Raw genomic sequence first — 26106 nt, forward strand, 5'->3', positions numbered from 1 at the left:
ACAGTCAAGTACTTGCGAAGTCAGAGTGTGATCGAGATGGGATTGACCACTCCAAGAGTTGGAGAAGAATGAGTCGCTGTATTTCAATTTAGCAAAACCTTGGCCAGGGTAATCCATCAGATGGATTTGATATTTTGAAATACAATGTGGACAACCTGATCAGAGTTGACAGTTGAGCTCTGGGGTGTCCTATGATCATTTTGGTCAAGGGGATGAATTATATGAAAACTATATCCGCATGGGTTCTAAGGATGTTGTTCTACACATTCGACCTATCCGGACGTCGGGTACCATTGCTAGATGGTCACTTCGATTGGTATAGAAATTTGTTTCTATGCTACCGGCTTAGGTTCGGACCTATGAGGTCACACACATTAGAGTTCATGATCCGATCGGATGGTTGATCAACGATTAAGAATCATTATAGGGTTAAATAATCAATACGATTGACATTTAACCCAGTGCAAGTGTTGCAGGAGGATCGATTAGCAATTTGATTGCTAATTGGCTTAATTTGATTAAGCCAATGGGCTGAGATTAAGTCTAATTAAATATGATTTAATTAGATTTGTTTGGGCTTGATTGGATCAAGTCCAATTGGTTTATTGGATAAGCCAAGTGCAAGGAAAGACTAGTCCTAGTTCAACTAGGACTTGGGTCAATCTAATTTCTAATTTGATTAGAAAATTAAATCAGATTTAAATCTAATTTAATCTGATTAAATTAGGTTCTTAATTAGGTTAAGACCTATTTTAATTGGGTTGATCTAATTTTGATTTGATTTGGTTTGGGAAACCAAATTAAAACAAGTTATGAGACAGAATCCTAGTAGGACTAGGATTCCACCTTGCGCCACATAAACCTTCTCCACGCCCTCTCTCTTATTCAACGCCAATCTCCACTTATTTTGTGCGACAAAAGCCCTCTCCCAGATCTCTCCCACGTTCACAAAAGGTCTCCTCTCTTCTTTCTTACATGGAAGGTGATTTGGATCAAATCTAAAAGGAATAAGTTTGGATTTCGAATTCTATGAGATAGAGTTTTAGAAATCCAAAACTCTTTCAATTTTGCACCGAATTTATCCAAATTTTTTTTGGAATTTTCGTGGCTTTTAGGGTTTACATTGTACACCCTTTTCTGGTGATCCATGCACGAAAATATGGAGGAGGTGCTCAAGAGTTGGGCGTCCCTTAACTTGCCATGTTTGGATAAGCCTTGACTAGGTGTTTGACCTAGACAAGGACTCTATCATATCTCTCTATATAAGATGAGTTTCTTCGTGAAATTTTAAGGAGAGATAGATATTTGAGAGGCCTTTCTTCCATCCAAAAATCAGAGAGAAATACCTTTGGGTCGTGGAGATATAAAAGATGCAAGTTTGGGTGTCTAGAGAGAAAAACGTGAAGAAGAAGAGGGTCTTCTTCTGGGTTTTTTTTTCATATCTTTCCTCCTCCATCTTGAGTTTTCTGAGAGTGTCTCAGATCTGAAACTCCTCCTTCTACTTTCATCTTTGGAAGAGTCCAAATCAAGAAGAAGGAGGCACCTGATCAACCATCAAAGAAGGATCAGCGCAGTACTAGCATACTGTGCTGATTTCCTGAAGCAGGACTTCTGATCGAGATTCGTGGGCTCGTGTGGACGACTCCTAGAGGCCGGACGCGTGTGCGGCTTGCAACATCATCCTTAAGCCCGGATCAGCGAGGTTAGAGCGTCTAACTTGCAAGGTAATAGATCTGATCTATTATTTAATACATACATTAGATGTAGCTAGTATAGAAACATGTTGATATGATCAACATGTAGTTCATACTATATTTATATATATTTTAATTTTTGATTTAATGCTATGTAATAATCATGTAATAGGATCTTAGATCTAGGATTTTCTGATCTTAGAAAATAAATTTTGATTTATTTTAGTCTTCCGCTGTATGATCTTGAAAAAGTTTCAAGATCTAACCCTGAAACCCTAGATCTGGTTCCTACAATTGGTATCAGAGCCTAGGTTCTTTATTACATGATTATTTATACATGCTTAGATTATTTTTTAGATTAGATCTAATTTATAATCTGATTATTAAATCTGAAATTAAAATTTTAGATCAATCACAAACTGCAAGGTTGTCCTGCTGTAAGGTTTACCCCTTACAGTGCAAAGGTTGTCCTAGTTTGTGTAGATCTATCTTTAATCATAAATTTGTTAGATATGATCTAGATTAAATTTATGATTTATTAGATTTAAAAGATGTTTAAATCTGAAATAAAATCTCTTTGTTAATAATTTTTATGCAAAGAAATTATTTAAAGTTGAAATTGTTTCAATTACATGAACCTGTTTAGATTAGATCTAAAGTAGTTTCATGTTTATTTCACTTGCATCTTGATTATGAATCAAACATGCAATATGATTGGTAGAATCATATTGTAAAATTGTTTTACAAATATGAAAATTATTTTTTGAAAAGCCGAACCCAACCCTCAGCCCAAAACTTAATTAAGAATTAAGAAGTTGTTTGATTAGGTTCTAGGATTGTGAATTGAAGAACCTAAGACACAAATCATAACACATTGGGTTAATGGGTTAGTGGAAATTAGGTCCATTAATTGGGTTAGACCTATGGTTAGATTAAAGATGGACTTAATTAGAGAATTGACTAAATCTAATCAATTGTTGTCTTAGATTAGGTCAAGGATTCTCTAGATCAATTACAATAGTTGTAGTTGGTCAAGTCCATGTCTTTAACGAGAACCAAATGGACTTGATTCTTGGCTAAGCGGTCTAGCACGAACTGTTAGGTTGATCTAATCGAAACTAATTAAACCAGTTGGTGTCTAAGGTAAACCAGACCGGTGGTTTTTAATTGGGAGCCCGCTTACCTGGCCATTCATGATGGTGTCTAAGGCAAGCTTTGGCAGACCCTCCCACTGATCGAACTTACCTGGCCTCTTGGTGAAATTATGTTTTGATCGGATCACTTGACTATTCGAGCTGACCCATGTCAGCTAGGTAAATCAGTGTGACTGATTTAGGTGCTCCTAGACCAGCCCTTTTAATGGTCTCCCTTAAGCTGACTTGGTGAAGTCAGTGGGAGGATCATGATAAGCTGGTTCATCTGACCTCATCCTCTATATTATTTAATCCTCTAAAATTATTAGGTCCTTAAAATGATAAAGTTATGGAGATAACTGAGTCATAGCCTCCCATTAAGGTGTTTGATAATGAGTCCATGAACTCAATAATCATTGCAGACCCAAAGGCCTGGTGCTTGTTGACTAATGGAATTATCACTCATCATATGATGACTTGGAAGTGTCTCTCTAATGGTGGTTAGGTGAGCCAACCAAAGTTGGGCTTAATCATTCGTTGGTTAGATACACCAAGTATGATCATGTTAATGGTTGGACCTAACCGGATCCTTACAGTGGAGGCCAAAGCCTACTGATTAGGTTTCTGGGGCAAAATTAAAATTACTAGAAATTGTTTAGAGAAACAATTGGTTATGAACCTACCCTTAGATGTACATGGGTTGGCCAACCAAAGTTGGGCTTGTGTGCAGTCTAAGTGGATTCTAGTACCCGCTAAGGAATTAGGGTAATTCCTCGAATTGAAGGTAGAGGCTACCAATTCGAATAAAATAGTGGGAGAAACCTTTTGATTAAAGTCCAAATCTTTAGGTTTAATGAATCAATTACTAATTAGGTTATGGTTCTCCTTTGTGCAAATATGGCCACTTCCCTATCGCTCCGATCATTGTTGGACAATGATAAGTTGGTGGGACCCAACTTCGGTAGCTGGTACCGAAAGTTGAAGATAGTCCTGGAGCATGAACGGATCCTATATGTGATAATGGATCCTGCACCTGAGGAGCCAGCTGTCAATGCACGTGGAACAGTCAGAGACACTTACCAGAAGTGGCTCAGTGACCGGACCACGGTGCGCTGTATCATGCTGGCTGCTATGAGCGACGAGTTCAGTCGCAGATTCGAGACGGCTCAGCCAAAGGACATGCTTCAAGTGTTGGAGGATGCCTTTGGCACACCCGATGACGTGGAGAGGCACAAGACTAGTTGTGCCATCTTCAACGCCAAAATGCGGGATGGTGCCTCTGTCACTGATCATGTATTGTACATGATCGAGCTGATGGAACGATTGAGCAAGCTCGGCTTTCCCTTGCATGAGCAGCTTGGGAAAGATGCAATACTGAACTCGCTGCCCAAGTCTTATCTCCCATTCCTCACTCATTATAGAATGACAAAGCCTGAAGTAAACTACCATGGATTACTGGGGTTACTTCAGAACTTTGAGAAAGATCACCAACTCCATAAGGAGTCGGTGAACTTAGTGGGAGGTTCATCTTCTGGTTCTCGACCCTTTAAGAAAGGGAAGAAGAACAAGAAGAAGAAAGTAAAGAAGGTGCAAGTTCAGGCTAGGACAACTGTGCAGTGTCAGACCAAAAAGATCAAACCCGATAAGAGTCAAGCTGAATGCTTCTTTTGCAAGAAGCGGGGGCACTGGAAGAGGAACTGTCCCCAGTACATTGCCTCCCTAGACCCGAACAGGCAGAGAAAGCAGCAAGTTGTTGCTGGGCAAGGTATTTATATGATAACTCCTTGCAATTTCTCTATTTGTGATATAACTGACTGGGTATTGGATACCGGTAGCCCTTACCATATTTGCAATTCGTTGCAGGGGTTGCAGGTCAGTAGGAGATTCGAGCAAGGCGAGAGGTTCCTGAACGTTGGAGATGGAAGACCAGTTCCAGTTCTAGCATTAGGAATCTTGAAACTTGTATTTGAATCCCATATCGTTGTTCTTAATGATTGTCATTTCTGTCCCAGTTTCTTTTTAAATGTCATTTCTGTAGGCCTTCTGGCCAAAAATAATTATGAAATTTCAATAAAGAAACAAATTTGTAATATCATTGAGAATGGTGTTACTATTTTTTGTGGACATTTGAACAATGGTGTGTATATGTTATCACAACCTGTTAATGTAGTCTATTCAACTGGCAAGCACCCTAGATTAGATAGTGTGTCAGATATCTACTTATGGCACTGTAGGCTAGGTCATATAAACAAGAACAGAATAAACAGGTTGACTCAAGAGGGAATCCTCGAAGTAAGTGATTGTGAATCACTTCCAACCTGTGAGTCCTGTCTTCTTGGTAAAATGACCAAGTCACCTTTTACTGGAAAAGGTGAGAGAGCTACTGAGCTCTTGGGCCTAGTACATACTGATGTATGCGGACCCATGAGCACCAGTGCTAGAGGTGGATATTTCTACTTCATAACTTTCACGGATGACCTATCCCGATATGGATATGTCTATCTGATGAAACATAAGTCGGATTCATTTGAAATGTTCAAACGATTCCGAAGTGAAGTAGAAAAACAAACTGGGAAGAGTATTAAAACTCTTCGATCTGATCGAGGAGGAGAATACCTTTCTAGTGAATTTCTCACATATCTAGGAGAGAATGGGATTCTCTCCCAATGGACTCCTCCAGGAACACCACAGCATAATGGTGTGTCTGAAAGGAGGAATCGGACTCTGTTAGACATGGTCCGATCCATGATGGGTTTTGCTAGCTTGCCGATATCCTTCTGGGGATATGCACTCGAATCGGCTTGTTATCTATTAAATAGGGTTCCAAGTAAGTCTGTAATTAAGACTCCATATGAGATATGGACGGGACGTAAGCCAGCACTTTCACACCTTAGGGTCTGGGGGTGCCGGCCTATGTCAAACGATTAGTCACAGACAAACTTGGACCTAGATCTGACAAATGCTCATTCATAGGGTACCCCAAAGAGACAAAAGGATATTTTTTCTACCATGCTGATGAACAAAAGGTGTTCGTCAGCCTTAAGGCAATCTTTTTAGAAAAGGAGTTCCTTGGTGAAGGAACCGTTGCCTCTAAGGTTGAACTTGATGAAGTTCAACAGGTAGAAGGACCGACACCAATAGCTGAACCTGAGTCGGATATGATTAGATCAGATCCGGAGCCCAATATACCTGTACCATTAAGGCGATCCGGTAGAGTACCGCGTCAGCCGGACAGATACTACGGTTTCTTGGTCCGGGACGGTGATCCCATCGAACTTGATGAGAATAATGAGGATCCGATCACCTATATGGATGCTATGCAGAGACCTGATTCCGAGAAATGGCTTGAAGCCATGAAATCCGAAATGGAGTCCATGAAGGTCAACGATGTATGGACATTGGTTGACCCACCTAAAGGGGTTAAACCCATTGGGTGTAAATGGGTCTTCAAAAGGAAGAGGGGCGCAGACGGAAAGGTGGAGACCTATAAAGCCCGTCTGGTTGCCAAGGGGTATCGTCAACGTTATGGTATTGACTATGACGAGATATTTTCTCCTGTGGCAATGCTCAAATCTATTCGGATAATGCTTGCAATAGCTGCCCATCTAGATTATGAGATCTGGCAGATGGATGTAAAGACAGCTTTTCTTAATGGAGAGCTGACCGAAGAGGTGTATATGATACAACCTGAGGGGTTTACATCCACAGATGAGTCCAAGGTGTGCAAGCTTCAGAGATCCATTTATGGATTGAAGCAAGCTTCTCGGAGTTGGAACATGCGTTTTGATAAGGTGATCAAAACGTATGGCTTCATTAAGAATGGAGAAGAGCCCTGCATCTATAAATGGGCAAATGGTCCAGTTGTGGTATTCCTTATCTTGTACGTGGATGACATTCTCTTAATCGGGAATGACATCCCCGCACTACAGGGAATAAAAGTTTGGTTGTCATCACAGTTCTCCATGAAGGACTTGGGTGAAGCATCCTACATCCTAGGGATGAAGATCTATAGGGATAGATCTAAAAGGATGCTTGGGTTATCCCAGTCCATGTACATAGATACTGTGCTGAAGAGGTTCAGCATGGAGAATTCCAAGAAGGGCTATCTACCGATAGGCCAAGAAATTTCTCTCTCTAAGAAGGATTGTCCGACAACTCCTGAAGAGAGAGAGCGTATGAGTAGAGTCCCATATGCTTCAGCCGTGGGATCTATCATGTACGCCATGACATGTACAAGACCAGATGTGGCATACTCACTAGGAGTAGTGAGTAGATACCAATCTGATCCTGGAGAAAACCACTGGAAAGTGGTTAAAGCCATCCTTAAGTATTTGAGAAATACTAAGGACCAATGGTTGATTTATGGCGAGTCAGATCTGAAACTTGTGGGGTTCACAGACTCTAGCTTCCAATCTGACCATGATGACAGCAGGAGTGTGTCGGGTTATATCTTTACTCTGAATGGTGGAGCCATCTGCTGGAAGAGTTCCAAGCAGCATACTGTGGCAGACTCTGTTTGTGAAGCAGAGTATATCGCAGCATCAGATGCCGCGAAGGAAGCTGTGTGGCTGAGAAAATTCATCAACGAGCTCGGAGTAGCACCCTCCCTTGATGGTCCGGTCCTGCTCTACTGCGACAGCACTGGTGCCATAGCTCAGGCGAAGGAACCCAAAGCACATCAGCGGACGAAGCACATCTTGCACCGCTTCCACCTGGTCCGGGAGATCGTGGATCGAGGTGACGTCGACCTTCAGAAGATCGATGGAAAGGAGAACCTAGCCGACCCCTTCACTAAAGCCCTGGCAATAAAGGAGTTCGACAACCACAAGTCGAAGATGGGTATTAGATACTGTGCCGAGTGGCTTTAGGACAAGTGGGAGTTGTTGGGAAATGTGTCCCAAAAAGCCAATCGTCAAGCTGTTGACGGTTGAGCAACCAAGTATTGTAATTGATTTGTTAATAAATAAAATATATTTGGCATTTTCATCATAAGCTTTCATCTTCTAATGAACTCCGTTGTTATGATGAAGTCTTAGGACTATTTAAGTTCGATAAAGAGAGGATTTATCGATTAGTCCTTAAAACTGTTCACGACAAATGATAGGCTGTTAATAAGGACGACAGCTTCTATCAAGCATAGGTCGCTGTAGGCCATATGGGTTGGTTGTCCTCTTAACCAAGGAGTGTGGAGACACTGGTATGGCATACAGGTGAGATGTAAGGGTACATCATCATTGAACGTGACCAACTCCAGAGCATTCTGCTGTCGAGAATGTCTCTGATGGGATATAGGTATAAATGTCCCTTAGACTTGAGATCGCCTCATTGACTTGCAAGCAACTCACTGTGCTTTGGTACTGGACTAACTGAATTTCTAATTCAGGGACGGAAGGCTTCTGGGCACAGTCAAGTACTTGCGAAGTCAGAGTGTGATCGAGATGGGATTGACCACTCCAAAGTTGGAGAAGAATGAGTCGCTGTATTTCAATTTAGCAAAACCTTGCCAGGGTAATCCATCAGATGGATTTGATATTTTGAAATACAATGTGGACAACCTGATCAGAGTTGACAGTTGAGCTCTGGGGTGTCCTATGATCATTTTGTCAAGGGGATGAATTATATGAAAACTATATCCGCATGGGTTCTAAGGATGTTGTTCTACACATTCGACCTATCCGGACATCGGGTACCATTGCTAGATGGTCACTTCGATTGGTATAGAAATTTATTTCTATGCTACCGGCTTAGGTTCGGACCTATGAGGTCACACACATTAGAGTTCATGATCCGATCGGATGGTTGATCAACGATTAAGAATCATTATAGGGTTAAATAATCAATACGATTGACATTTAACCCAGTGCAAGTGTTGCAGGAGGATCGATTAGCAATTTGATTGCTAATTGGCTTAATTTAATTAAGCCAATGGGCTGAGATTAAGTCTAATTAAATATGATTTAATTAGATTTGGTTTGGGCTTGATTGGATCAAGTCCAATTGGTTTATTGGATAAGCCAAGTGCAAGGAAAGACTAGTCCTAGTTCAACTAGGACTTGGGTCAATCTAATTTCTAATTTGATTAGAAAATTAAATCAGATTTAAATCTAATTTAATCTGATTAAATTAGGTTCTTAATTAGGTTAAGACCTATTTTAATTAGGTTGATCTAATTTTGATTTGATTTGGTTTGGAAAACCAAATTAAAACAAGTTATGAAACAGAATCCTAGTAGGACTAGGATTCCACCTTGCGCCACATAAACCTTCTCCACGCCCTCTCTCTTATTCAACGCCAATCTCCACTTATTTTGTGCGACAAAAGCCCTCTCCCAGATCTCTCTCACGTTCACAAAAGGTCTCCTCTCTTCTTTCTTACATGGAAGGTGATTTGGATCAAATCTAAAAGGAATAAGTTTGGATTTCGAATTCTATGAGATAGAGTTTTAGAAATCCAAAACTCTTTCAATTTTGCACCGAATTTATCCAAATTTTTTTTGGAATTTTTGTGGCTTTTAGGGTTTATATTATACACCCTTTTCTGGTGATCCATGCACGAAAATATGGAGGAGGTGCTCAAGAGTTGGGCGTCCCTTAACTTGCCATGTTTGGATAAGCCTTGACTAGGTGTTTGACCTAGACAAGGAATCTATCATATCTCTCTATATAAGATAAGTTTCTTCGTGAAATTTTAAAGAGAGATAGATATTTGAGAGGCCTTTCTTCCATCCAAAAATTAGAGAGAAATACCTTTGGGTCGTGGAGATATAAAAGATGCAAGTTTGGGTGTCTAGAGAGAAAAACGTGAAGAAGAAGAGGGTCTTCTTCTTGGGTTTTTGTTTTCATATCTTTCCTCCCTCCATCTTGAGTTTTCTGAGAGTGTCTCAGATCTGAAACTCCTCCTTCTACTTTTCATCTTTGGAAGAGTCCAAATCAAGAAGAAGGAGGCACCTGATCAACCATCAAAGAAGGATCAGCGCAGTACTAGCATACTGTGCTGATTTCCTGAAGCAGGACTTCTGATCGAGATTCGTGGGCTCGTGTGGACGACTCCTAGAGGTCGGACGCGTGTACGACTTGCAACATCATCCTTAAGCCCGGATCAATGAGGTTAGAGCATCTAACTTGCAAGGTAATAGATCTGATCTATTATTTAATACATACATTAGATGTAGCTAGTATAGAAACATGTTGATATGATCAACATGTAGTTCATACTATATTTATATATATTTTAATTTTTGATTTAATGCTATGTAATAATCATGTCATAGGATCTTAGATCTAGGGATCTTCTGATCTTAGAAAATAAATTTTGATTTATTTTAGTCTTCCGCTGTATGATCTTGAAAAAGTTTCAAGATATAACCCTGAAACCCTAAATCTGGTTCCTACAGCTCCTACAAAAATCAGACTCCGTCCAAACTTCTATAGTAGATGGATCACAGACGAACTTCTACGACGGATAGACTCCACCGAATCTCTACTCCAAACTTCTTTCAGACCTCATCAATGATCGAGCTTCTCCAGTAGTGGGACTTCTACAATAAGAAGTCTCCATCCAAGCTTCCACAACAACTGATCTTCGATCGAGCTTCTACAATAAGCGGACTTCATCCAGACTCCTACGAGAGCCAGACTCCGTCCGAACTTCTACAGCAGAATTAAATCCCAGACTCCTCCAACGTTCGACCTTCCCCAATATCCTCAAGACTCCTCCAGCGGACGAACCTCCACAGCACCATCCGAACTCCACTGTCAGACGATCCTCTGTCGGATTCCTAATGAAACCGGACCACTCTGGCAGATAATCTACAGACGAGCTTCCACATCAGGCAAATCCCAAACGGGCTCTCCTAGCAACTGGACTCTTACGGGACTTCTCCAACAGAAAGTCTCAATCTAAGCTTCTACAGCAGATGACTTCCGCCTGCAGCATCAGCACCCAAGGCATCTGACAATAGTAGACTCGTCAGCAACCTCAGAAACATCCGAGCTTCTCCTGGATTACTGAAATAGAGAGCCATTCCACTCCATCAGATGTCCCAGTCGAGCTTCAGTCGTCAGGCCCAAATTCTCTGGCAAGTCATGACAATGGCCACTACCTTACTCCACTCTCTGTAACAGATTCCATGCGGCCCCCCTACTCTTTGACAAGTCACGACAATGGACATCACTCCACTCTCCATAACAAACTCCACGTGGCCCTGAACGGCCCCCTAACGCCACTACTCTCCGTAACAAACTCCGCATGGCCCTGAACAGCCCACTACCAGGTGGTTATAGACGTCACTGTCAATCAGTTACGCTTTCCGTATATAAAAAGGGACCCCCAGATACATTCTTCTCTAAGCTCAAAAACTCTATCTCGAAACTCTGCTAAAATCCCATTTGAGTGCTCCATTTCTGTTGAGGCAGAGTATTGACTTGAGCATTGGAGGGTCTTGCCGGAGCACCCCCAACTTCGGTTTAGACTTCCCTTACAGGTTCCAGCGGCGGGCGCGATCCCCTCAACTCCAGCTTCTCCGACATTGGCGGAATTCTGCACCAACAGCTAGATTATATAGGAGAAGATGGGATTAATAGATTAGAGAAAATCAAATATTTGAGTCCATTGACTTTCAAGTCATATCTAGTCTGTGAGTCATACCTTCAAGGAAAGATGACCAAGCTTTTCTTTATAGGACACGAAGAAAGGACCGCAGAGATACTTGCTCTAGTACATAGTGATGTATGTGGCCCATTCATTATGCTAGTCAGAGGAGGTTATCTCTACTTTATAATTTTTATCGATAATTTCTCACGATATAGGTATATGTACCTTATAAGATACAAGTCTAAAGTCTTTGAAAAGTTCAAAGAATTTAGAAATGAAGTAGAGAAATAAACTAAAAAGTCCCTTAAGATTCTTTGATCAGATTGAGGAGGTGAATATTTTAATAAAAAAATTTTAAATTATCTTAAAGAGTATGATATTATTTCATAATGGACTTTGCTTGGAATGCCTCAACTCAATGAGGTTTCAGAAAGGAGAAATCGAATCCAATTGGATATGGTTTGATCCATGATGAGCTTCACGGATCTTTCTATTTTTCTTTGAGGTCATAGTCTATTAACTGTAATTTACTTGCTGAATAGGATTTCATTTAAAATCATTTCTATCACATCGTATAAGATATGATATGGTAAGAAAGCAAGTCTGAGTCACCTCAAGATTTAAGGTTGTTCGGCCCATGTCAAACGACAATAGGCAGATAAGTTAGAAACTAGATCCCTAAAAGCTTTTTTTATAAGATATCCTAAGGAGTCTTTAAGATATTATTTCTATATCTCAAAAGACTACACTATGATTATGAGTCGAAATTGTTGGGAATAGTGTCCCAAAGCCAATCATCAGTCTATTGACGGTTGTGCTCCTTTTTGTATTAGTATATAAATTATAAATAAATAAAAATTATTTTGACTTTTTTCATCATAAATTATTTCATCTTCTAATGAACTATATGTTGTGGTGAAATCCTTAGGACTATTTAGACTCGACAAAGGAGGATTTGTCGTTTAGTCCTTAAACCTGTTCGCGATCAAATGATACGTTGTTATCAAGGACAACAATGGTTATCGAGCATAGGTCATTGTGTGCCATATAGGTTGGTTGTCCTCTTAACCAAGGAGTGTGGAGACACTGGTATGGCATACAGATGAGATATAAGGGTACATCTGCACTGAACGTGACCGACTCCGGAGCTATCTCTGCTGTCAAGATTTGCTCTGATGGGATATGGGTATAAATATCCCTTCGACTTGAGACCGCCACGGTGACTTGCAAGCAACTCACTGCACTTTGGCACTAGACTACCTGAATTTCTAATTCAGTGATGGAAGGCTGCTGGGTGTAGTCAAGTACTTGACTTGTCGGTGCGTGTGTCAAGATGGGATTGACCACTCCAGTTCAGGAGCTGTGGACAGTCGTATTTTAATTTAGCAAAACCTTGGCCAGGATAGTCCTAGTGAGGAGTCACAGGACTGTTTGAGTTGAGCACGATTCGGATGATCTGATTAGGGTTGACAGTTTAACCCTGAGTCGTCCTAAACACAGGGGTCAAAAGAGATGAATTATATAGTAACCATATTCACGTAGGTTCTGAGTGTTGCGATTGCGACTATTCGACCTATGCAGATGTCGGGTACCATTGCTAGATGGTCACTTTGATTAGTACAGAAATTGGTTCCTGTGCTACCGGCTTAGGTTCGAACCTGCGGGGTCACACACATTAGAGGTTCCTATCTGATCTGATGGCTGATGAAGAGTCTTAATATTCATGGACTATGAGTCCTACATGTTTGAAACTCTATGATCGAGAATTAAGATTCTCTGATCATGAGTCCCACACATTTTGGGTACCAGGGTCAAGAGTCCCACTGGTTTGGGACTCTTCGATCAAGGTTTCATATCGATGGACTTTGATACCCAATTGCCCATCGGATTTGGACTTAGTATTTATAAGAAGTTTAATTAGTGATTTGATCATCAATTAACTCAATTTGATTGAGTAATTATTTTTGGATCAAGTCTAATTGAATTGGATTCAATTGGGTTTGACCCGATTAGGTTAAGAGTTGACCTAATCGTCGAGATGGTTTGATCCCTGATTTGATCAGGGGTTGGGCTTAGTCAATTTTTGATTTGATTAAAATTTTATTGAGCTTAATTAAGCCTAATTAAGTTGGATTTAAATTAGTCTAATTGGGCCGAGCTTATTTTAATTAAATTGGTTCAATTAGGTTAGTTTAAAATGAGAAACCACCTTGACCCAAACTCCCTGCGCCACCTCACTTCTTCTGCGCCCATTTGTATTCACGAGAAGAAACTTCTTATGAATTTTCTCCCATGCAAAGGCCATCACACACCCATCCTTTCTGCACCAAATGGATAGATAAAGATGATTGGTTGGCCATTCAAATTCAAATGAAGTTTGAATTTGAATGGGCAACCAACCAACTCCATGCGCCCCCTCTTATCTTGTGCGCCACTTTATTTACACGAGAAAGAGTTTCTCGTGTAAACTCTCCATGCACAAATGAAGCCACGCCCCTTCTCTTCTCATGCCCAAGTGGATAGGAATAGTTGGTTTGCATTTGAATTCAAATTTGATTGGAATTCAAATGTGCAACCACTTATCTTTATCCTCTCACGCAGATAAGACACGTCTTGCGTTGTTTTAAAAAGAGGAGAAAGGTGGGGCGTGCATACAAAATTTTTGAGAGATAGCTTGGGGTGTGAGGAAGCCTTGTGCATGAGGTGAAGGTCCAAAACCTTTCGAGAGAAAAAGAAAGAAAAGAAAAAAAAGTGGGTGCAGGGTTTCAGTGTGTTCCCTAGGGTTTCAGCCTGGGGTTCAGGAAGTGAGTTAGTGAGCTATGAGTGTCGTGAGCCCACCAAATTTAAGGGAGAGCATCATCTACTTCTCAAGCATATTTTCTGATGATCCAAAGTATCTATGGAATCGACAGACATCGATCGAAGGAGTTCGATCTGCAGGAACCAGATCTAGGGTTTCAGGGTTATATCTTGAAACTTTTTCAAGATCATACAGCGGAAGACTAAAATAAATCAAAATTTATTTTCTAAGATCAGAAGATCCCTAGATATAAGATCCTATTACATGATTATTACATAGCATTAAATCAAAAATTAAAATATATATAAATATAGTATGAACTACATGTTGATCATATCAACATGTTTCTATACTAGCTACATCTAATGTATGTATTAAATAATAGATCAGATCTATTACCTTACAAGTTAGACGCTCTAACCTCGCTGATCCAGGCTTAAGGATGATGTTGCAAGCCGCACATGTGTCCGGCCTCTAGGAGTCGTCCACACGAGCCCACGAATCTCGATCAGAAGTCCTGCTTCAGGAAATCAGCACAGTATGCTAGTACTGCGCTGATCCTTCTTTGATGGTTGATCAGGTGCCTCCTTCTTCTAGATTTGAACTCTTCCAAAGATGAAAAGTAGAAGGAGGAGTTTCAGATCTGAGACACTCTCAGAAAACTCAAGATGGAGGGAGGAAAGATATGAAAACAAAAACCCAAGAAGAAGACCCTCTTCTTCTTCACATTTTTCTCTCTAGACACCCAAACTTGCGTCTTTTATATCTCTACGACCTAAAGGTATTTCTCTCTGATTTTTGGATGGAAGAAAGGACTCTCAAATATCTATCTCTACTTAAAATTTCATGAAGAAACTCATCTTATATAGAGAGATATGATAGAGTCCTTGTCTAGGTCAAACACCTAGTCAAGGCTTATCCAAACATGGCAAGTTAAGGGACGCCCAACTCTTAAGCACCTCCTCCATATTTTCATGCATGGATCACTAGAAAAGGATGTACAATGTAAATCTTAAAAGCCATGAAAATTCCAAAAAAAAATTTGGATAAATTCGGTGCAAAATTGAAAGAGTTTTGGATTTCTAAAACTCTATCTCATAGAATTCAAAATCCAAACTTATTCCTTTTAGATTTGATCCAAATCACCTTCCATGTAAGAAAGAAGAGAGGAGACCTTTTGTGAACGTGGGAGAGATCTGGGAGAGGGCTTTTGTCACACAAAACAAGTGGAGATTGGTGTTGAATAAGAGAGAGGGCGTGGAGAAGGTTTATGTGGCGCAAGGTGGAATCCTAGTCCTACTAGGATTCTGTCTCATAACTTGTTTTAATTTGGTTTCCCAAACCAAATCAAATCAAAATTAGATCAACCAATTAAAATAGGTCTTAACCTAATTAAAAACATAATTTAATCAGATTAAATTAGATTTAAATCTGATTTAATTTTCTAATCAAATTAGAAATTAGATTGACCCAAGTCCTAGTTGAACTAGGACTAGTCTTTCCTTGCACTTGGCTTATCCAATAAATCAATTGGACTTGATCCAATCAAGCCCAAACCAAATCTAATTAAATCATATTTAATTAGACTTAATCTCATCCCATTGGCTTAATCAAATTTAGCCAATTAGCAATCAAATTGCTAATCGATCCTCCTGCAACACTTGCACTGGGTTAAATGTCAATCGTATTGATTATTTAACCCTATAATGATTCTTAATCGTTGATCAACCATCCGATCGGATCATGAACTCTAATGTGTGTGACCTCATAGGTCCGAACCTAAGCCGGTAGCATAGAAATAAATTCCTATACCAATCAAAGTGACCATCTAGCAATGGTACCCGACGTTCGGATAGGTCGAATGTGTAGAACAACATCCTTAGAACCCATGCGGATATAGTTTTCATATAATTCATCCCCTTGACCAAAATGATCATAGGACACCCCAGAGCTCAACTGTCAACTCTGATCAGGTTGTCCACATTGTATTTCAAAATATCAAATCCATCTGATGGATTACCCTGGCCAAGGTTTTGCTAAATTGAAATACAGCGACTCATTCTTCTCCAACTCTTGGAGTGGTCAATCCCATCTCGATCACACTCTGACTTCGCAAGTACTTGACTGTGCCCAGAAGCCTTCCGTCCCTGAATTAAAAATTCAGTTAGTCCGGTACCAAAGCACAGTGAGTTGCTTGCAAGTCACTGAGGTGATCTCAAGTCTAAGGGACACTTATACCTATATCCCATCAGAGACATTCTCGACAGCAGAATGCTCTGGAGTTGGTCACGTTCAATGACGATGTACCCTTACATCTCACCTGTATGCCATACCAGTGTCTCCACACTCTTTGGTTAAGAGGACAACCAACCCATATGGCCTACAGCGACCTATGCTCGATAGAAGCTGTCGTCCTTATTAACAGCCTATCATTTAGTCGTGAACAGTTTTAAGGACTAATCGATAAATCCTCTCTTTATCGAACCTAAATAGTCCTAAGGACTTCATCATAACAACGGAGTTCATTAGAAGATGAAAGCTTATGATGAAAATGCCAAATATATTTTATTTATTAACAAATCAATTACAATACTTGGTTGCTCAACCATCAACAGCTTGACGATTGACTTTTTGGGATACATTTCCCAACAACTCCCACTTGTCCTAAAGCCACTCGGCACAGTATCTAATACCCATCTTCGACTTGTGGTTGTCGAACTCCTTTATTGCCAGGGCTTTAGTGAAGGGGTCGGCTAGGTTCTCCTTTCCGTCGATCTTCTGAAGGTCGACGTCACCTCGATCCACGATCTCTCGGACCAGGTGGAAGCGGTGCAAGATGTGCTTCGTTCGCTGATGTGCTTTGGGTTCCTTCACCTGAGCTATGGTACCAGTGCTGTCGCAGTAGAGCAGGACTGGACCATCGAAGGAGGATGCTACTCCGAGCTCATTGATGAATTTTTTCAGCCACACAGCTTCCTTCGCGGCATCTGATGCTGCGATATACTCTGCTTCACAAACAGAGTCTGCCACAGTATGCTGCTTGGAACTCTTCCAGCAGATGGCTCCACAATTCAGAGTAAAGATATAACCCGACACGCTCCTGCTGTCATCATGGTCAGATTGGAAGCTGGAGTCTGTGAACCCCACAAGTTTTAGTCTGACTCACCATAAACCAACCATTGGTTTTTAGTATTTCTTAAATACTTAAGGATGGCTTTAACCACTTTCCAGTGATCTTCTCCAGGATCAGATTGGTATCTACTCACTACTCCTAGTGAGTATGCCACATCTGGTCTTGTACATGTCATGGCGTACATGATAGATCCCACGGCTGAAGCATATGGGACTCTACTCATATGCTCTCTCTCTTCAGAAGTTGTCAGACAATCCTTCTTAGAGAGAGAAATTTCATGGCCTATCGGTAGATAGCCCTTCTTGGAATTTTTCATGCTGAACCTCTTCAGCACAGTGTCTATGTACATGGACTGGGATAACCCAAGCATCCTTTTAGATCTATCCCTATAGATCTTCATCCCTAGGATGTAGGATGCTTCACCCAAGTCCTTCATGGAGAACTGTGATGACAACCAAACTTTTATTCCCTATAGTGCGGAGATGTCATTCCCGATTAAGAGAATATCATCCACGTACAAGACAAGGAATACCACAACTGGACCATTTGCCCATTTATAGATGCAGGGCTCTTCTCCATTCTTAATGAAGCCATACGTTTTGATCACCTTATCAAAATACATGTTCCAACTCCGAGAAGCTTGCTTCAATCCATAAATGGATCTCTGAAGCTTGCACACCTTGGACTCATCTGTGGATGTAAACCTTCAGGTTGTATCATATACACCTCTTCAGTCAGCTCTCCATTCAGGAAAGCTGTCTTTACATCCATCTGCCAGATCTCATAATCTAGATGGGCAGCTTTTGCAAGCATTATCCGAATAGATTTGAGCATTGCCACAGGAGAAAATGTCTCGTCATAGTCAATACCATAACGTTGACGATACCCCTTGGCAACCAGACGGGCTTTATAGGTCTCCACCTTTCCGTCTACGCCCCTCTTCCTTTTGAAGACCCATTTACACCCAATGGGTTTAACCCCTTCAGGTGGGTCAACCAATGTCCATACATTGTTGACCTTCATGGACTCCATTTCGGATTTCATGGCTTCAAGCCATTTCTCGAAATCAGGTCTCTGCATAGCATCCATATAGGTGATCGGATCCTCATTATTCTCATCAAGTTCGATGGGATCACCATCCCGGACCAAGAAACCATAGTATCTGTCCGGCTGATGCGGTACTCTACCGGATCGCCTTAATGGTACAGGTATATTGGGCTCCGGATCTGATCTAATCATATCCGACTCAGGTTCAGCTATTGGTGTCGGTCCTTCTACCTGTTGAACTTCATCAAGTTCAACCTTAGAGGCAACGGTTCCTTCACCAAGGAACTCCTTTTCTAAAAAGATTGCCTTAAGGCTGACGAACACCTTTTGTTCATCAGCATGGTAGAAAAAATATCCTTTTATCTCTTTGGGGTACCCTATGAATGAGCATTTGTCAGATCTAGGTCCAAGTTTGTCTGTGACTAATCGTTTGACATAGGCCGGGCACCCCCAGACCCTAAGGTGTGAAAGTGCTGGCTTACGTCCCGTCCATATCTCATATGGAGTCTTAATTACAGACTTACTTGGAACCCTATTTAATAGATAACAAGCCGATTCGAGTGCATATCCCCAGAAGGATATCGGCAAGCTAGCAAAACCCATCATGGATCGGACCATGTCTAACAGAGTCCGATTCCTCCTTTCAGACACACCATTCAGCTGTGGTGTTCCTGGAGGAGTCCATTGGGAGAGAATCCCATTCTCTCCTAGATATGTGAGAAATTTACTAGAAAGGTATTCTCCTCCTCGATCAGATCGAAGAGTTTTAATACTCTTCTCAGTTTGTTTTTCTACTTCACTTCGGAATCGTTTGAACATTTCAAATGAATCCGACTTATGTTTCATCAGATAGACATATCCATATCGGGATAGATCATCCGTGAAAGTTATGAAGTAGAAATATCCACCTCTAGCACTGGTGCTCATGGGTCCGCATACATCAGTATGTATTAGGCCCAAGAGCTTAGTAGCTCTCTCACCTTTTTCAGTAAAAGGTGACTTGGTCATTTTACCAAGAAGACAGGACTCACAGGTTGGAAGTGATTCACAATCACTTACTTTGAGGATTCCCTCTTGAGTCAACCTGTTTATTCTGTTCTTGTTTATATGACCTAGCCTACAGTGCCATAAGTAGATATCTGACACACTATTTAATCTAGGGTGCTTGCCAGTAGAATAGACTCTTATCAGGCTTGATCTTTTTGGTCTGGCTCTGCACAGATGTCCCAGCCTGAACTTGCACCTTCTTGACTTTCTTCTTCTTGTTCTTCTTCTCTTCCTCAAAGGGTCGAAAACCAGAAGACAAACCTCCCACTAAGTTCATCGACTCCTTGTAAAGTTGGTGATCCTTCTCAAAGTTCTGAAGCAACCCCAGTAACCCGTGGTAGTTCTCTTCAAGCTTTGTCATTCTATAATGAGTGAGGAATGGGAGATAAGACTTGGGCAGCGAGTTCAGTATTGCATCTTTCCCAAGCTGCTCATGCAAGGGAAAGCCGAGATTGCTCAATCGTTCCATCAGCTCGATCATGTACAATACATGATCAGTGACAGAGGCACCATCCCGCATTTTGGCGTTGAAGATGGCACAACTAGTCTTGTGCCTCTCCACGTCATCGGGTATGCCAAAGGCATCCTCCAACACTTGAAGCATGTCCTTTGGCTGAGCCATCTCGAATCTGCGACTGAACTCGTCGCTCATAGTAGCCAGCATGATACAGCGCACCGTGGTCCGATCACTGAGCCACTTCTGGTAAGTGTCTCTGACTATTCCACGTGCATTGACAGCTAGCTCCTCAGGTGCAGGATCCATTATCACATATAGGATCCGTTCATGCTCCAGGACTATCTTCAACTTTCGGTACCAGCTACCGAAGTTGGGTCCCACCAACTTATCATTGTCCAACAATGATCGGAGCGATAGGGAAGTGGCCATATTTGCACAAAGGAGAACCATAACCTAATTAGTAATTGATTCATTAAACTTAAAGATTTGGACTTTAATCAAAAGGTTTCTCCCACTATTTTATTCGAATTGGTAGCCTCTACCTCCAACTCGAGGAATTACCCTAATTCCTTAGCGGGTACTAGAATCCACTTAGACTGCACACAAGCCCAACTTTGGTTGGTCAATCCATGTACATCTAAGGGTAGGTTCATAACCAATTGTTTCTCTAAATAATTTCTAGTAATTTTAATTTTGCCCCAGAAACCTAATCAGTAGGCTTTGGCCTCCACTGTAAGGATCCGGTTAGGTCCAACCATTACATGATCATACTTGGTGTATCTAACCAACGAATGATTAAGCCCAACTTTGGTTGGCTCACCTAACCACCATTAGAGAGACACTTCCAAGTCATCATATGATGAGTGATAATTCCATTAGTCAACAAGCACCAGGCCTTTGGGTCTGCAATGATTATTGAGTTAATGGACTCATTATCAAACACCTTAATGGGAGGCTATGACTCAGTTATCTCCATAACTTTATCATTTTAAGGACCTAATAATTTTAGAGGATTTAAATAATATAGAGGATGAAGTCAGATGAACCAGCTTATCATGATCCTCCCACTGGCTTCACTAAGTCAGCTTAAGGGAGACCAGGGCTGGTCTAGGAGCACCTAAATCAGTCACACTGATTTACCTAGCTAACATGGGTCAGCTCGAATAGGGTGTACAATGTAAATCTTAAAAGCCACGAAAATTCCAAAAAAAAATTTGGATAAATTCGGTGCAAAATTGAAAGAGTTTTGGATTTCTAAAACTCTATCTCATAGAATTCGAAATCCAAACTTATTCCTTTTAGATTTGATCCAAATCACCTTCCATGTAAGAAAGAAGAGAGGAGACCTTTTGTGAACGTGGGAGAGATCTGGGAGAGGGCTTTTGTCACACAAAATAAGTGGAGATTGGCATTGAATAAGAGAGAGGGCGTGGAGAAGGTTTATGTGGCGCAAGGTGGAATCCTAGTCCTACTAGGATTCTGTCTCATAACTTGTTTTAATTTGGTTTCCCAAACCAAATCAAATCAAAATTAGATCAACCCAATTAAAATAGGTCTTAACCTAATTAAGAACCTAATTTAATCAGATTAAATTAGATTTAAATCTGATTTAATTTTGTAATCAAATTAGAAATTAGATTGACCCAAGTCCTAGTTGAACTAGGACTAGTCTTTCCTTGCACTTGGCTTATCCAATAAACCAATTGGACTTGATCCAATCAAGCCCAAACCAAATCTAATTAAATCATATTTAATTAGACTTAATCTCAGCCCATTGGCTTAATCAAATTAAGCCAATTAGCAATCAAATTGCTAATCGATCCTCCTGCAACACTTGCACTGGGTTAAATGTCAATCGTATTGATTATTTAACCCTATAATGATTCTTAATCGTTGATCAACCATCCGATCGGATCATGAACTCTAATGTGTGTGACCTCATAGGTCCGAACCTAAGTCGGTAGCATAGAAACAAATTCCTATACCAATCGAAGTGACCATCTAGCAATGGTACCCGACGTCCGGATAGGTCGAATGTGTAGAACAACATCCTTAGAACCCATGCGGATATAGTTTTCATATAATTCATCCCCTTGACCAAAATGATCATAGGACACCCCAGAGCTCAACTGTCAACTCTGATCAGGTTGTCCACATTGTATTTCAAAATATCAAATCCATCTGATGGATTACCCTGGCCAAGGTTTTGCTAAATTGAAATACAGCGACTCATTCTTCTCCAACTCTTGGAGTGGTCAATCCCGTCTCAATCACACTCTGACTTCGCAAGTACTTGACTGTGCCCAGAAGCCTTCCGTCCCTGAATTAAAAATTCAGTTAGTCCGGTACCAAAGCACAGTGAGTTGCTTGCAAGTCACTGAGGTGATCTCAAGTCTAAGGGACACTTATACCTATATCCCATCAGAGACATTCTCGACAGCAGAATGCTCTGGAGTTGGTCACGTTCAATGACGATGTACCCTTACATCTCACCTGTATGCCATACCAGTGTCTCCACACTCTTTGGTTAAGAGGACAACCAACCCATATGGCCTACAGCGACCTATGCTCGATAGAAGCTGTCGTCCTTATTAACAGCCTATCATTTAGTCGTGAACAGTTTTAAGGACTAATCGATAAATCCTCTCTTTATCGAACCTAAATAGTCCTAAGGACTTCATCATAACAACGGAGTTCATTAGAAGATGAAAGCTTATGATGAAAATGCCAAATATATTTTATTTATTAACAAATCAATTACAATACTTGGTTGCTCAACCATCAACAGCTTGACGATTGGCTTTTTGGGACACATTTCCCAACACGATCAGCATTGGCTGTTGAAAGGGCTCTATAACGAGCTAGCACTCGTGAGGAGCCGATCAGATCGGGAGCTTCGTGTGAATGATTCGTAGAGGTCAGACATACTGTGTGGCTACATTGCAATGATTAGAACCTTTCAACGATGATCAGATTACGGTGATCGACTATCCGGACAAAGGTATTATGTTCTGAACACAGAACAGTAAATTATTTACTGTTCAAATTTGAATTTTAAATTTAAATGTATACATTCTATATATCATATTTAGATCCTAGTATAGGATAAATACATATTAATTAATTAGATTAATTAATAATTTCCACTGTAAAATAGTAATTTTGAAAAAAATTAAAATTATCATTTTACCCATACACTCAAATTTCTCTTCAAATGGTATCAGAGCGGGTTCTAAGATATGATATATAAATTTATATGTGCAGATTAAGTTGTAATCTAAAAGTTTAAATTTAAAATTTAAATTTTGAAAGTTGTTCAAAATTTAAAATTTAAAAATTTAAAATTCAAATTTTAAATTTTGAATTTTGAAATTTAAAATTTGAAATTCAAAATTGAAAAATTTGAAATTTAAAATTTAAAATTTAAAATTTGAAATTTGAAATTTGAAATTTGAAATTTGAAATTTAAAATTCAAAATTTAAAATTTAGAAATTTGAAATTTGAAATTTGTTTGAAATTTGAAATTCAAAATTTAAAATTTAAAATTTGAAATTTAAATTTTGAAATTGGTATATTTAGATATACCTGATCCAAGTAGCAAGTAATCTAATTGGGTTGGTTGCCATGGTCGTCCGATCATAGGAGAAAAGTAGGGTTTAAAGGCCCTCTCCTCCCATTCGATGGGGTCTCCTATGGCACTAGGGGTGCCGCTATAATTATATCCCATGCAGATGAAGCGGCGAAAGGACTTAATTATAAAAGTTCAATTATAAAATTTATCATGAATGTGTTAGATTAGATCTAAAAGAATATTCATGATTTATTTTGATGAGTTATTTCCTGTTAAGTAATTAGCAATAGGATTGCTATTTATGAAATGTTCTGATCTATTTGTGAAATGAGTCAATATATTTGGTGAATAGAAAATAAATTTTTTTAAATTTAAAAATTATTTTTGAAATGCCAAACCCTGACCCATCAGCCCAAATACTTAATTAAAAGAATTAAGTGTTGTCAAGTTGGTCTAGAATTGTGAATTAAGACCTAAGACAATTGCATAAACTTGTGGGTCAATGGGTTAGATGGATTAGGTCCGTAATTGGGTTAAACCTAAGGTTAACTTAAAGAAATAGACTAAATTAGAGTAATTGGTCAAACTAATCAAAAGTTAAATTAGATTAGGTCAAGGACACTCTAGACTCAACTCCAATAGTTGTAGTTGAATGGGTCCATATCTTTAACTAGACCAAGATAGACTTAATTCATGGCTACGCGATGGAATCCTATTTACTAAGTTGATCAAATTAAAACTAATGAACCGGTTGGTGTCTAAGGTAAGTTCGGCAGTTTGACCAGTGGTTCTTAAGTGGGAGCTACTCGCATTGATTCGATCTCTGACGAGTTAATGGCTTATCCCCACCATTGATCTCACTTACCTGGCCAACCTGATGAGTTAGGTTTTGATTAGATCACTTGGTGATTAGGGCTCACCCATGTTATTAGGTAAATCAGTGTGACTGATTTAGGTGCTCCTAATGCCAGCTTTAATTAAATCCTTTATAATCTAACTTGATGAAGTCAGTGGGAGGATTGAAATTGGCTGGTTAATTTCTTCTCTTCTATCCTTTAATAAAATCCTCAAAAATTATTAGGTCCCTAAAATGATTAAGTTATAGTGATAACTAAGTCATAGCCTCCCATTAAGTGAGTGATAATGAGTCCATTAGTTTAATAATCATTGGAGACCCAAAGGCCTGGTGCTTATTGACTAATGGAATTACATTCATAGTATGATAATTTGGTTGAGTCTTTCTGATGGTGGTCAGGTTGGCCAGCCAAAGTCGGACCTGATCATTTATTGGTCTGATTCACCAAATAAAGTCATGTTAATGGTTGGACCTAACTAGATCTTTTCAGTGGAGGCCAAAGCATACTGATTAAGTTTTGGGGCAAAATTAATTACTAGAAGTTGTTTAGAGAAACAACTGGTTATGAACCTACCCATAGATGCACATGAGTTGACCAACCAAAGTTGGGCTCGTGTGTAGTCTGTGTAGATTCTAGTACCCACTAAGGAATTAAAGTAATTCCTCGAATTGGAGGTTGAGGCTACTAGTTCGTAAAAATATTGAAAGAAACTTTAGACTAAAGTCCGAGTCTTTAGTATTCATAATTTATATACTAATAGAGATCTGGTTTTTCTTTATGCAACAATGGCCACTACCCTGTCGCTCCGGTCATTATTAGATAATGACAAGCTCATGGGACCTAATTTCGATAGCTGGTATCGAAAATTAAAAATTATCCTTGAGCATGAGCGGATCCTTTATGTAGTAAAGGATCCGGCACCCGAGGAGCCAGCTCCGAACGCTAGAGGGACGGTCTGAGATACTTACCAAAAGTGGCTGAACGACCACACCACTGTTCAGTGCATAATGCTGGCAGCAATGAATCATGAGTTCAGCCACAGATTCAAGAACGCCCAGCCATAGGAGATGTTTCAAATATTGAACGACTCCTTTGGCATGCCTGACGACGGTGAAAGGCACAAAACTAGTTATGCCATTTTCAATGCTCGGATGAGGGATGGGGCCTCAGTCACTGATCATGTACTGTACATGATCGAAATGATTGAGCGCCTAAATAAACTGGGCTTTCCCTTGCATGAGCAGCTTGATAAGGATGCGATCCTTAATTCTTTGCCCAAGTCCTTCCTCCCCTTCCTTACTCATTTTCGAATGACAAAGCCTGCAGTAAACTACCATGGCTTGTTGGGGTTGCTGCAGAACTTTGAGAAGGACCACCAGCTCCATAAGGAGTCGGTGAATGTTGTGGGAGGGTCTTCTTTTGATCGTCGACCCTTTGAGAAAGAGAAGAAGAACAAGAAGAAGAAGAATAAGAAGGTGCAGTCACATGCTGGGACATATGCACAGGGTCAGACCAAGAAGCACAAGTCCGACCAGAGCCAGATGGAGTGCTTCTTTTGCAAGAAGCAGGGGTACTGAAAGAGGAACTGTCCTCTATACATTGCCTCCCTGGACCCGAACAGACCGAAGAAGAAGCAAGGTAATTATATGATAACACCTTGCAACTTTTTCATTTGTGATACTACTGCCTGGGTATTAGATACCGGAAGCCCTTATCATATTTATAATTCGATGCAGGGTCTGCAGGTCAGTAGGAGATTTGATGACGGTGAGAG

The 26106-nt window shown here is 40.2% G+C and overlaps 1 protein-coding gene across 1 annotated transcript; it reads left to right on the forward strand.

Moving 5' to 3' along the window:
* Positions 1-3913: 3913 nt before the first annotated feature.
* On the forward strand, positions 3914-4878 carry LOC140853472 (uncharacterized). The gene is made up of 2 exons (XM_073248193.1): positions 3914-4592; positions 4691-4878. Exons 1-2 carry the CDS (start codon positions 3947-3949, stop codon positions 4705-4707), a joined length of 663 nt encoding a protein of 220 aa, XP_073104294.1. The 5' UTR covers positions 3914-3946; the 3' UTR covers positions 4708-4878.
* Positions 4879-26106: the final 21228 nt, after the last annotated feature.

This window comes from Elaeis guineensis, chromosome 13 (assembly GCF_000442705.2).
Source record: "Elaeis guineensis isolate ETL-2024a chromosome 13, EG11, whole genome shotgun sequence".
Classification (NCBI taxonomy): Eukaryota; Viridiplantae; Streptophyta; class Magnoliopsida; order Arecales; family Arecaceae; genus Elaeis; species Elaeis guineensis.

What these genes read in the sequence shown, in the direction of transcription:
- LOC140853472 (XM_073248193.1), top strand. Translation starts at nt 3,947, where the DNA reads ATGCTGGCTGCTATGAGCGACGAGTTCAGTCGCAGATTCGAGACGGCT.